This window comes from Cyprinodon tularosa, unplaced genomic scaffold (assembly GCF_016077235.1).
Source record: "Cyprinodon tularosa strain WSP-4 unplaced genomic scaffold, ASM1607723v1 ctg418, whole genome shotgun sequence".
Lineage (NCBI taxonomy): Eukaryota > Metazoa > Chordata > Actinopteri > Cyprinodontiformes > Cyprinodontidae > Cyprinodon > Cyprinodon tularosa.
The window spans coordinates 462,968-476,779 of NW_024039139.1; the positions used below are offsets into that span (position 1 = coordinate 462,968).

A 13,812-nucleotide genomic window follows, 5' to 3' on the forward strand; every position below is an offset into this window, starting at 1 on the left:
CAAAATATAATTGTGTCGTCAGTTTACCATCATGATGGTCCTACCTTTAAATATTCTGTAGTTGTTTCCAGTAGTATACCCCGATATTTCAACAGAATAGGAATGCCCAGGGACAGCTCCCTGTCGGCCAATCACTGGAATTTGCTGTTTGTAGCATTAGGAGGGATATAAAGTGTGTCTAGGTGATAAAAACTGAAAGTACAGGAATATCAATCCATGCATTTTCTTTCGCTTTATCCCAGGCTGGGTCTTGGAGCCAGTGTGCAGTTTTCCAGGGGTGTGGAACAACAACTGCCAGAGAGGATATTTGAAAATATGTTACTTATTATCCCTAGATATACACAGATATTTGGGCTGCAACAATGTCGATATTTATTTTTTGGTAAGGAGTTATACACAACTTCAAAACAATTAAGACTGTTGAGAAGTGTTTTTCCCTTTTTAGTTAAAAAAAAGTTAGTTTGTGGTCTATTAGTCACTATTTAATTAATAGGTCTATTAATAATTTTTTTTCTTTCTTAGACATTTACATCAACCAACATATTTCACTTCAAGTACTGTACCCCACCGTTTTTCAACAGTGTCACCACTTTGCCTATACAAAAGTTTTTTAATTAATTGAATAACAAAAAAAACAACTCTATTTGATTGTATTTGTATGAAATTTACTGAATGAAGAACAAGGACTTTTTTCTCTAACAAATGCAAACCAAAAAGGAACAGCTCATTTAGTTATGATCCAATCACAGAATCGTCTTCTATGTTAGACATCTCCCACTATATGGCTTAAGGAAAACTATAAACATTATTTAACAATGGCTTTCTTCTTACAGTGTTATTATTTTTAGACACCAGATTCACAGATTGTATAACTTATAGTTATGTGTTCCACAAATTATCCTACATGAGCTGACGGATCTTTGAGTCTTCTCCAGAGTAACAATTGAACTTGTTGCTGCTTGTATAACAATTATTCTCTTTGCCTGATCCCTCTCTTATTTTGGACCTCCCATAGCTATTCAGATTTTGGATGAGGTATTAAACTGTGCTTTGAGAGCTTTTCAAACCTTGAGATACTGTTTAATTTCTTATTTAAGCATAAGAATTCTCTATAACTTTATTCCCGACCTATCTGCAATGTTCCTTGACCTCTACGGCACTTTTGTTCCCCAAAAAACCTCTGAGTTTTTCACAGAAACATTGACATTCATTAAAGTAGATATCAGCAGAAACGGAAACTATGTTGCTAAATAAGAAAAACCAGTATAGTGGAACCTCTATTAAGTTTCTTTTTATATTTCTGAATATTAACTGCACCGTATTATCTTTTAATTCTGATATAGACCAGAATGCATTTATAACACATCATTTTAAGCTGGACATCACATTAGATCGATAGGCAGAGGTTAGCAGAGTACCCAAGCATTGTAATAAAGTAAAAGCAGTACTACTTTAGCCTGTTTTCACTCTATTAGAAAATACCCTTCCAAAATAATTATTCTGTGCTCTCACACACCTTTGACTGCTGAGGCTGGAGAATATGAGGACTCAAAGGATGAAGAATGTGAACTTTTCCATGTGGTACCTTTTTGGGAACAGATGGTGTTTACATTTTTACTGTGAAGGCTATTAAGTAAAATAGTGTTTGGTTGAAAGGTTTTTGAGAAACTGATCATAACATCTAATTTAACATTTAAAAATTGGGTACGGTCAATATGCTGGTGCAGATTCTCAGCCATCCAGGTCTAAGCAAAAAAAAAAAAAAAAAAAAAAAACAATTCACTGGACTTTGTTTCCAAGTGTGAAGACGTTTTGCTTCACATCCAGCAAGCTTTTTCAATCCAAAATGTCAGAAATAGCGTTGATCTCGAGGCTTTATATGGTGGACCAAAAACAATCCTTTTTTTGGCCTATAAAACATGCAAATTGAACCAGAAGAACTTGTCCGCCCCTTAGGAATGGGCAGTCTCTGAAAGGGGGGTTGTTGGGGGGAATCGTTGGTCTGGTTGAACAGGGGAGATGTTCTGTTCCCCTGTATGGGGGTGGGGGTTGAGATGATAGCGGGAAGGAATGAACTCTATCACTGTATTTTAGGTTTTTATAATCAGAAACCTAAGTCCACCCTCTCTGTTTTAGGTTAGTTTTTCTTTCTTAACATAGATGGCTACTTTCACGCCCACCTGTCTCCTTTGTCAAAAATTTTAACATTCTGGTCCTCAAAAGAATGTCGTTTGTCCATAAGGTGTAGACATACTGCAGAGTCTTGTCAGGTGAAATAAATTACGAAGTTGTGTAGAACTTCTGGTTTATAAGAAATAAATATAAAGCATATTTAGATACAAATTTAGATTGAATAACCACTTTTCAAACTAAAAGCAATATTGAAGCAATACTTGCACTATATGATGGCCCTTAGGTGTAAAATACGTACCCTAAAAGAACCTGACCAAATGTAGCCAGTTACTTCCCGCATCTGTAATACAAGTATGATGTTTTTTTTAAGCTAGACAGAGCAAAACGGAACAGCAATCTGCTTTAGTTCAATACTTTGCTTAATAAAGGGAAATTTTCATGCAGACTTGGACACAAAATAGAAATAATCACAAGAGACCACAAAGCTGCTACTGACTATTTAATTTTTTGGACAAACAAAGAAAAAATATATATAGCATTTCATATGAAATGCTTTTTTTTTCTTCTTAAAGAAAAAGACAGATATAATCACAATGATAATGAGTAATATCTATAAAACATTTCGACTTCTCTCTTCATGCTGGGCATATCTTCCAATAGGAAATGGATTCACAACATTGCATCACAATCCACTGGTGGGTCAGGGAGAGGAAGGGGTCGCTCAAGGAGGAAATGTGGAGCCAAAGTCAATGGCAGGGTTTGCACTGAAAACACCAACAGCCAATAAATTCCCTTAGAACATTATTGCTGTCTCATTGTGTTAAACTCTATATCCGTTCGAAATGACTTTCATTCAAATTTCCATTTAGAAGCAATTCGAATAACCACACAAGGGGAATCACTGCATGCATCTGACACATGCAAGACCCCTTGGATTGCTTTGATGTCATTGTTATCAACATCTGAGTGAATCTGGAAATTGGGGTGAAAGCCACTCCTAGTACATTTCTGAGTAAAGACATTGTAAAATATTCCATCGGAATCTTAACTGATGCCAAGTGACTCTTCCTTACATTCCCTCCAAAAATGACAAGACTTGTTCCCCCAAACAGCTAAACTGATACTAAAACATATTCAGGTTTACAGCAGGCAAACAGGTCCAAATGGATCATAATAGTCATAAAGACTAACAAAAATCCTTAAAAAATATGACCCCATAACGGTCAATTAATGCACAGAGAGATAATAAAAAGAATGTTTCCGTCTCCTTTTTTCTGTACAAATGACAAACACCACATAACAACATCAATAGGTTCTTTTTTTTTTCCCCATAGCATAGAGTTTTCATACTGAGTGGGATGAATGTGGTGATCGATGAGGCATTTCACCTGACAGGATGTGATGTAACACAGTGAATAAACTGACAGGAAGTGTGCAGGTTTTTGACATTGTCAGGATTGGCTACGGCACTCGCTCATACAAAAACGTACAAAACACCATCCCATAACTACGAACGGTAATCCCTGGAGGACAAAAAGAAGTACCATGTTTCAAAGGATTTCAGATAGCTAGAGGGAAAATAAAAAAAAAAAAAAAAAACCTGTGCTTACAGTAAGTTGGCTTTGTGACATTTTCGCACCGGTTAGATTTGTGGGTCTTGGCTGGTTGAATACAGAATAGCCAAGTTAAATGAAAACCACTACAAACATGGAGTATTCTGTCCTCCAGGTGATTTAAACAGATAAATCAGGAGTGATTTCTTTTTTGTTGTTGTATGCAATCGGCGCCACGTGCCATGCGTCCTCGTCATTGTGCCTGGAAGTGCTGTGGAGACGCAAACGTGACCCGGTGCTGCCCCCTTAGTCATGTGACCTCTGTCATCGATGCCGAGTGGTTCTGGAAAAATGCATATTATAGGAGGAACAGAGAAGGGGGTAAAAAGAAAAGAAAAACAAGGAAGGGAAACAGAGGAAGGGAGAGGTGTGAAAAAGAGGACAGTCACTGTTTAGCTGGTGCATAGAGTGCTCTGAAGAAATAGTGCGCAATCAGGAGGATGGAGAGGAGCGTGGTGCAAACGCCATGCCTAATGTATCTTATGTCTTTGTGGCAAAAGAAAGAGAAGAAAGCAGCCAAGACAGAAAGGATAAATTTAATAAACGTGAGTTAAGATTAAAGCCTTAAGCATAAAAAGTCTCATAAAAAAAGTACGCAATAAAGCTGCAGCTCATTCCAAAGGATGAGATTTTAAGGTAAAGCTTTTAATTTGAAGTTCAAATCTTTGGAGAGCTGTTTCTGTTAATGAAAAGGTATTTAAAAAAAATCCTTTTTAGTTTAGGTTCGTCGGGATTGCAAGTCAGGGGTTTTGAGCTACCTGCGCGCTGAGGGTCTCCAGTGGGCTCTCTACACGGGGAAAAGTAATCAATGGCAGACCACGGTATTCCTCCGTCTTCTGTTTAGTTGCTGCATTATGAACACCTTTAAAGTTGTTCACAACACAGATGCCCTGAAAAACACAAGGACAAAGAGAAATGTCTCAGTAAGAAAGGCATATATGTGATTATGAAACTCCAAAACCCAAATGAAAACCAAGTCCTACACTAAACTCAAGACGTAGTTTACATGTACCGTTATTAGAAATAAACACACCTTTCACATTTGCTTGAGGTGTGTTATATATAATAACACCAGTTGAAAAGTCGATAAGCGAGAAGAAAAAACAGGTCTGCAGTTTATATTTCGGAAACCAAATGAAGTTTGTTTCTACAGCAAAAGTTTCAGGAGATTCTCCAGACAGACAGACGCAGAGTCACTTAAGCAGGAATCGCTAAGCAACTAAGCTTTTAAGAAGATGACAGATTAAAACTCTATGTTGGCAAATACATTTTTATTAAGGTGGTGATATGATAACAAAAAAAATCCTATCACGATATCCCTAATCGAGAACAGAACAAGTGATGCATAAGCAGCTACAGTATATATCAGCTGAATCTCTTTTTAACGTAGAGATCAAAACTCTGTAGGATTACGAAACAATCGTAATTATTTTGTTTTTGAAATAATCGTCGACTAGTTTAGTAATAGATTAATCGTTAATTTGGAGTAGAGAGACTCTAAAACATGCCTTTAGAGAGAGCAACCCACTTAGACCAGTAATTATATCAAAATTGTATAAAATTATACATATTTTCCATTTAAGTTAAAAAAACAACAACATCTTTTTCATCTGTCAATATGCTCTATCCAGAACTCCTTAAGTGGAAAAGTTTTAGTTTCACATGGTTTATTTTCATTAAAAAAAATAATAAAAATAATCCTCTTTAAGGAATCTTTGGCTAGCTGATTATTAATCGATGAATCAAAAAAAAACAGATAAATCGATTTGCAACATAATCGTTAGTTGCAGCCCTAATCATTATCATTATTACAGCATCAATATGCAACAAATATCTCAATCCTTCATTCTGCATAAATCAATATACAGTATAAGGTGAATTCAAAGATTTTTTATGAGTGATTATTTCCTACCAATCTTTACCAGCGTAATGAAAGAACTGATGGACCTCTGGGCCACCGGAAAAAAGCCTAAATGTTAAATCTATTTCTAAATCCTATATCTATATATGAATGTTAAGTTATATTTGTATGTAAATATCAAAACTATATCTAAATCTATGTTATATGTAGATTTAAGATTTACATATAAATAGAACATTTATAGATAGATACAGGATCTGAAAATCGATTTACATAAAAATGTTAAGCTATTTTTTAGTTTAATTTTCACATTTGACTGTCCATAGAAAAGAGTCAAACAGATTTCAAGAAAAATATAGTAATTACAGAACGGCTGATGAAATGCCAACAAACACACTAAGATCATCAACGAAACTTAAGCTGGCATCTTCTTCAGAGCTTTTTATGAAAGCTCATTTATGGTCAAATCAAAGTATTTTTTTGGAGGTTGTCAGCAGCACTAAGTTCCTGGGGGTGCACATCTCTGACAACCCCAGCTGGTCACCCCACATCTCCTCACTGGTGAAGAAGGGCCAGCAGCGCCTGCACTTCCTGCGTCGGATGAAGAGAGCATCCCTCCCGCCCCCCATCCTTCACACCTACTACAGAGGGACCAGCGAGAGCCTGCTGACCAGCTACATCTCCATCTGGTCTGGGAGCTGCAGGGCCTCTGACTGGAAGTCTCTTCAGAGGGTGGTGAGGACAGGGGAGAAGATCACGGGGGCGCCGCTCCCCTGCATCAAGAACATCGCAGACAGGCGCTGCCTATCCCCGGCTCACCAGATCCCAATAAAGAAGTCTAAGTCTAAGAGTTTTCTATGAATACTGCCACCTGTGGCCAAAACACAGAACATTCTTCTGTTCATCCTCGTAGCTCCTGCTCGTACTTAATGTTTTTTGTTTTTTTTACTTTCTCACCTTAAGTGGAGTTGACATTGGTGTCTTAGTTGAGCTGAATGCCGTTTCTTCTGAGTTTCAGAGTGCACAGTGAATATAAAGTTTATTTTTTACTAGGTTAAAGCCATATATCATGGACATGCTTGATGTCACATCCACAAGATCAGGGAGGAAACATCCAACCTGAAGTACATGCAGGGAAAATAGGCTACAGGCTTATAAATGCTTCAGCGCTGGACTACTGAGGCCTCAGTCTGCTAATTAAACCACGTTTTAGTCATAATAAAACAATTTGCTATTGTAAAGATATTTTTCATTGAAAACATATAAAATGCCTCTTTACAGTTATGACTACATTTATAGTTAAAGTCGGGACTTAGATCATTCTTTTATCAAGATATCAACTTTAAGCTATAGTAAGCTGAATTTATTTTACTAAAAATACTTTCATTTGGCATTATGTCCATATCACAATTGGGCAAACTTAAAAACTTTTGTTCAAGGAAAACGTGGACCGTATTATTATTATTTATTACAGATTATTAAAAAATAACAATAATTTTTGTAAAAAAAAAAAAATAAAGGAAATTCCTATTTTAAAAAAAAAATATTGCTTAAATCTTCTCTCATCTCATCCTTGTCACCAAATATCATGTTCAAGTCTTATTTAGTTTTTATCCTCCTTATAGATGCATTTTTGGTACAATAGCCAAATATTTTGTAAATATGAGTATACATCCATTTTGCACTAAATTTTATATGAATCCACACAGCACCTGCTAAATAACTCAGCTTAAAAACATAAATGTCAAACTCCGAGCAGCACTTGTGAAAAGGTCGTGTACTCTCAAAAGGGACATGCCTCTACCCCTTTGAGGACTGGAAATGGCTGCACAATATTTTCTGGGAATTGATTTGGAAGTGGAGTTATTTCCGTTTCTACTTAACTGACCAAGGATTTCCTCCAAAGCTTAAATTTGAAGATTACAACTACCAATCATGAAATCTTTAGCTTAGAACTGCTTTTACTGAAGTGGAAATACAGATAGACAGAGGAGAACAACGAGGTTCAACTCAACTATTGTGAATTGGCCAAGAGTTCATGCCTGGTTTGAACAGTGGAATACGTTTCAGAAGGGTCTGTTAATAAAAAATTATTGTAATTTTTTTTATTCCCAACATAAAGATTCAGGATGACTTTCAAGCATCCCGCTCCATTAAAAATGAATAGCAGTATACAAGTGATTCTCTAGAAAAATGTGACCATAATTTCTGCTTCAGTACAATTACTGCTGTTGTATAAAGTTTATAAGGCTATAAAAATCAATCAAGCATTAAGGGAGTCTTTTAAAGTCAGCTTGGCGCTTCATCTCTATTCTCTTTCTTAATGCTGACACTTTTACACAAATACATGCTTCAGCAGCAACTTTAAGGTGCTTATGGTGTTCCCCACTTTACTCAAATTTATAACCCGTGATAATTACAACTTTCTTACTTGTAAGCTGGGACCGATCCAAAAATAAAAGGACAAAAGGATCTTGTTTTTTTCTTTTTTTTTCTCTAAATATGTAAAGAGTGAAGGGTAATATATATGTGCAGTTTCTGGGATATTTCACCTTTATTTTACCATCAGTCAGGTACTAACTGCAGACATGTCAGTCAGGTTGCAGTGCTTCTGAACTCCTCTATCCTTTAGTTAATCAAACATAGCAGCCTGAAGGAGATTCCACTGCACCAGACACCAAACGTGCCCTCAGGCAGTGGCAAAGAAGAAAGTGAAGCAGGCCGACTCACTACTGGGGCTTTCTCAAGGATCTTGTGTTTGTAGCATTTCATGGGCCGTGGGTCTCTAGTGCTCCAAAGACCTGGAGGAAGAGAGCAGCTGGGCCAGAATCTACGAATAACTCCCCAGCATCACAATGAATTTCCTACGTCAATACCTGTCAGAGTAAGTCTAAACTGTAAGCTGATGCAGCTGCTTTAAATACATTTCTGCATGACTCCAGCATTCTAATTCTCATCCAACTGATGCATCCCCGCCCCATGACCACCGGAGACTGCTCTTCTTCATTTTGTGTCCTGCCACTGATGCAAGGAGCCCCAGCCGAGCCATCACTTTTTGTTCCAAGTAAGTACAAGGTGAAATCTGAACTTTCCTTTGAAGGCTTTCCTAAAAATTTAATTTAGTACCAGCAAATCAGTTTCCCTCAATGTGTTATTACAAGCCATTTGATCAGCATGACGTAAGACAAAAGCGCATGTGTCAAATTTGCCACTTAAACAAATGAGACTAAAGATATTTTCTAGCTGCTGAGTCCATTCAGACGTCTCCTTTTAGAAAAATGACAGCCTGGTGATTAAATATATACTCAGCTTCTCTTCTGTCTTGATAGATTAAATCACATAAGAATTGCAAATCCATCAACCAGCCATAGTGTTCACATGGCAGGATCTTCATAAGCTATTAGGTCCTTGTGTAGCAAAGGCAGAGCCCTCCCCATTTCATGTTATGCTGTTAATACAATGGAAATGAGTCTTCTGAAAACTGCTGATGCAATGACTGACTTTCTCCTGTTAATCTTTCCCATGAGATCCCTGAATCAATGCACGTCAATTTCTATAGGTCAGTCCCCGAAAAGTATGCATGTGCCACAGTTGCTTCTTCTCCTACTTTCCTACTGACAACAGTTTCTATGATGAATACACTGCATCTCACCGGTATACAAAATACCAGCCATAACAGGATTAAGGGGCTTCCAAACGTAGAAATATAGATTTTTTTTTGCGTGTGAATGCAATCACGAACAGTTGGTAAGCAAAAGTTAGGACATGCCTGTGTAAATTCTCAGTCATCCGGGTCATGGCAACAACAAACAGGCTTATATTGGACAAAAGCTTGGACACGGCTAATCATTAGAAACTAATAAACGTCTTTGTTGAAGCGTTCCTAAGGTCTCAGAGGGTATATTTAACACCTTTACTCCAACAATATGTAACAAAGTGTTTCAGGAAGTTGCCTTATCTACATCATTTTGTTTTTTTGTCTTAAAATATATGCAAACAGGAGTTTTTTTTAAAGTCAGAGCAGGTTGGTACCTTCAGCGGGAAAACTTCCTGGACTAAAATACATCTAAAGGTGCTTAATAGCAGCTCAATTGCCCCGTTTCCAGCTTCTCTCTGAAGTAATGGCACACTGGTTGTGAAGTCAGAAGCTAAATTACCAACCTGACCAAGCAGAGCAGCTACTTTAATCCCACATTTCCTCTTCAGTCTTCCTCCTGCGTCTCTGCCTGCTTCTAGTGCTGCTTCCTGCTTTGACCCCCCTAAGGGCCGAGCGGAACTTCCACGTAATGAAGCTTCAGAGGCTGCAACTGAATCTGTTTACTTTGCTTCCTCTTCAGGGAGTCGTCTACCTCAACTGCCAAAATCTTAAGAGTTTTAGCAGTAATAATTTCTGAGCAATTTAAACTTTAAGCAGAAAAACTTGCAGCTAATGAAGGCAATTTGATTTTAGATGAAAGCTAGACTGCTTGACAACACATCATAGTTGATGGTTTTTTGATTTGAGCAAGACATCTGTGGTCTTGCGTGACAGCATTTCAGTAGCTAACAAGATCTGTTACCACAGAATTATATCTGAATTAATCAGATCTCTGGTTTCTAATTTATTTTCCAGGTTAAATAAAGCTATTAATCAAACCTGATGTTTACCTCAATGTTTCTCCTTTTCCTGGTCCTGCATTTCTTCCCCAGTACAGTATGTTCTTTAGAAACGAGAAGTGCTGATCTCATTGGAAATGCAGGTGCCACATCAGTACTTTCTCTTCTTTCCTCTACTCTTCGAGTCAGCCCAATCAACTAATGGATCCTTAGCAAGTACCTTCTATTCAACCAGTAAAGCACTATCTGAATCCTCTAATAAATTATCTTTATTTTACTTGTTGTTAAAATCAATAGATTACTAATATATCTGTGGAGGAACGAACGTGACAACAATTTTCTGACTTAATAATGGTAACTGAGACAACATGCAACTAAACATGAGGTGGGATTTAAGCCTGAATTTAATACATCCACTGCATTAACTTTCTGTTCCTAATTCACAGCATCTACCTGCTAACCTTCAGAACACCAGCTTTCACTTTATTTTCCTTTAACTTATTCAGCTACATTGAATCATGACATTATAAAATTATAAACGGAAAAGAAAAGGATGAATGCTTTCTTGGAAATGTTTTTTAAAGGTGAAGTATTTGTCAACCTCCCTGGTACCCCTGTATATAATCCATTGTGAACAATTTCCTACAGAAGTCACAGGTGTCCATTTTATTTCAAGTGTGATTAGAAGAGCAGTTGGAGAGCACAGACCTCCGTCAAGCAACAAATTTTGCCCTGTATTGTGACTTACACCTGCAGCTAAAACCCGCACAAGATCGGAATCATTATTACATTTTATTGAATTGTTGCATGGCATGAGGCACATCTTTTTAAAAATTTCTTTACAATCCTTTAATAATCCTTTAATTGCTATTCAAAAAAAAGAGCTACAGAATTAATAAAAAAAAACATGAGTTATGATTGAACTGATGTAGTTTCGCCTTTGTTTTATCTCACTATTTTTATTAATATTTTTAGAAAGCAGGTGTTAGTTTTCAAATGATATATCCCACATGTAAACGGTAAATGTACACGTGTAATTTGGGCTTACAGTTTCTTAGTTATTTTCTTTCCATTTGGGTATGCAAAAAGGCGAGGATTACTTAACACGAGGTGGAGTTTAAGCTTGTGTTCTGTGGTACACGGTGTAAAAATATGCAAACACTGTGTCGGCAACATCTCCCGCTTGAAGCATAAACCAGCATCCTAATCTAGAGCTGTAAGCATGCAGATGTATGCGAGAGCTAGTATGCAAGAACCTGTAACATCTCATTCCTAAAGTTAATGTTCACTCGTTTACTGATAATGGGAGGAGACGCTTAGAGGTCAGTGGTACAAATTAAATATTCTTTTTCTGTTTGACTGCAACCTTTCTCCGTGGCTGGTTCTCTGTGCAAATTTACAAACAATTTCATACATTTAATAGCATTAAACAGTGGCTGGAGTGAATTTCCACCCCTGGCAACAATGCTTTAAAGAAGTCATGTATGAGAGACAAGGAATGTGGAAGAATGTGCTCACATCAGATGAGATCAAAATGTAACTTGCTGATCTTTCAGCATAACATTTAAAAAAAAATAACAGTCCATATTCCACTGGACACATAATCATAGTTAAGCATGGTAGTGGTAGTATTAAACTGTAAAGACTCTATTCTTCAACCAGAACAGAGGTGCATGTCAGAGATGACAGGAATTTAGAGCAAGACTATAAAACCTTTGAGTTTTCATAAAAGGGCAGAATTTGTTGCTTACAAAGGTAAACACTAAAACATGTGCAGCTGCAATTACCATGATAGGAAAGTATGCAATTAAATATTTAGGATTTTCTATCTAGAAACAGTTTTAACAGACATGCATAATGCTCCCCCTGCTTCATGATTGTGATTATATGTGTAAGTCTATCTCTTAAAATGTAAGTCAACTATGATGAAGTTTACAGCAAAGCTATAATTAGTGTTTCCATGTTACTGCATGTTTAAGTGTTCAAGCTTATTTGTTTCACCCTTACCAGAAAGAGTGCAATGGCTGAACCCAGAATAAATCCAGCTACAACATCTGAGCAGTGATTTCGATACTCAGACACTCGGTTGAGGCCGGTTAGGAAAGCTGAACAGAGCGTGCCCAGACAGAGAACGGGCTTGGCAAGACGGCTGGACTTGGTCTTGATTGTGCTGGTGATGTACATCTAGAGACAAAAAGGAGAAAAAATGATCAATTATATTTAAAAAATGAAGAGGATTTTTAGTTTAACATTCTTTCTTTGCAGTTTAGGCTTTACGGCTCAGACAGATCTACAGAGTAAGAAAGACATTCCACCAACAAGGCAGTCAAATCTTTAACAATTCAAGACAGACAAAACCCAGAGGAAAACATTGTTCACGAAAAATGTGAAAACCTTGCATCATATGAATTAAAGTATTTTTTAAACCAAAGCTTTTTAAAACTCAGAATAAAATTACAAGATGAGCTTTAAAAAGGAGTCATCCTTACACCCAAGTAAAGTAATATTATTCCCCATAGAGCATATTAGCAAGAGTAAAATGGTACAACAAAGTAAACAATCTTAAATAGGGAAGGAATTTGTGATGTTTAATAGATTTTAAAACCAAAATATTTTTCATCTAGTTGACTAAAACAGTAATAAATAGGCCAAGACGAGAACACACACTGTGCTAGACGGCCATTGTTGAGTAATAGTGATGTTTGTGTGTCTGGACCTGCAAGGGGACAGTTTTTATGTTGATCAACTGAGACTTTCAGGTACAAAAAAGCCTGTAAATTAAAAAATGAACAAAAAGATGCCAAGAACATCTTTTATCAAGACTACAGAATGTATGCAAAAAAACAGCTAGCCATAAACATGCAATAGTCTAATAAAAAGGACCTCTGCCATTTCACTACTTGTGAAACATCCAATTACAACAAACTGTTGGTAAAAAAACAAGCAGGTGTGCCTTTCACTTTACTCTTATTTTTAGCCATAATTGCATTGCTTTGGCGTAAATGCTTAAGGTCCTAATTTCCTTTTATACCAAAAACAAATCCTGGTATGCGAGCTGTATTCTGTAGTGGTGATCACCTGTCACTGCTGTGTGTTTCAGTACACCTACTAAATTTACAGATGTGGACAAAGAGTAAACATAAGTATCTAATCTTGTAACCACAGTAACCAAGTACGTTGGTTCCATCTATTTGTTAAATAAATTATTAAAGAACAATGTACATGATGTAACTGTGATGTTAAATGCAGGTCTTTGAGATTTACTTTAATATTGTGCCATCATCTGTATTAATTAAGTTAATTTTTTAACCATATTATATAAGATTAAAACTGATATCTTAAATTGACTTCTTTTTAACCAATTCTGTCAGTAGAAATTTACTATTTATTATGTTTGGGTATAAATTAGAACGCTTTCAGTTAAAGTGCTGGAATTATGTTTTAACTTAGTAAAATCTAATGGCTTCTTTTTATATCTTCTTCTGTTTCCTTGAACCCCAGTCAGTCTCAGCAGATGGCTGCTCACACTGAGTCTGGTTCTGCTGGAGGTTTCTTCCTTTTAGAAGAGATTTTTTTCCCTCTCCACTGTCACTACAAGCATGCTTAGTA

At 36.6% G+C, this 13,812-nt stretch overlaps 1 protein-coding gene across 2 annotated transcripts in view; it reads right to left on the minus strand.

Annotated features, from left to right (window-relative positions):
• Positions 1-3,401: 3,401 nt before the first annotated feature.
• Positions 3,402-13,812, minus strand: part of plppr1 (phospholipid phosphatase related 1) — a 100,676-nt gene continuing 90,265 nt past the window's right edge. For both annotated transcript variants that reach the window (XM_038299013.1, XM_038299012.1), the window contains exons 6-8: positions 12,211-12,387; positions 4,505-4,636; positions 3,402-4,029 (exon numbers count right to left, since the gene is read on the minus strand). In XM_038299013.1, coding sequence (XP_038154941.1) covers positions 3,997-4,029; positions 4,505-4,636; positions 12,211-12,387 — 342 coding nt within the window. In that variant the 3' untranslated portion in view covers positions 3,402-3,996. The remainder of the gene's footprint in view (positions 4,030-4,504; positions 4,637-12,210; positions 12,388-13,812) is intronic.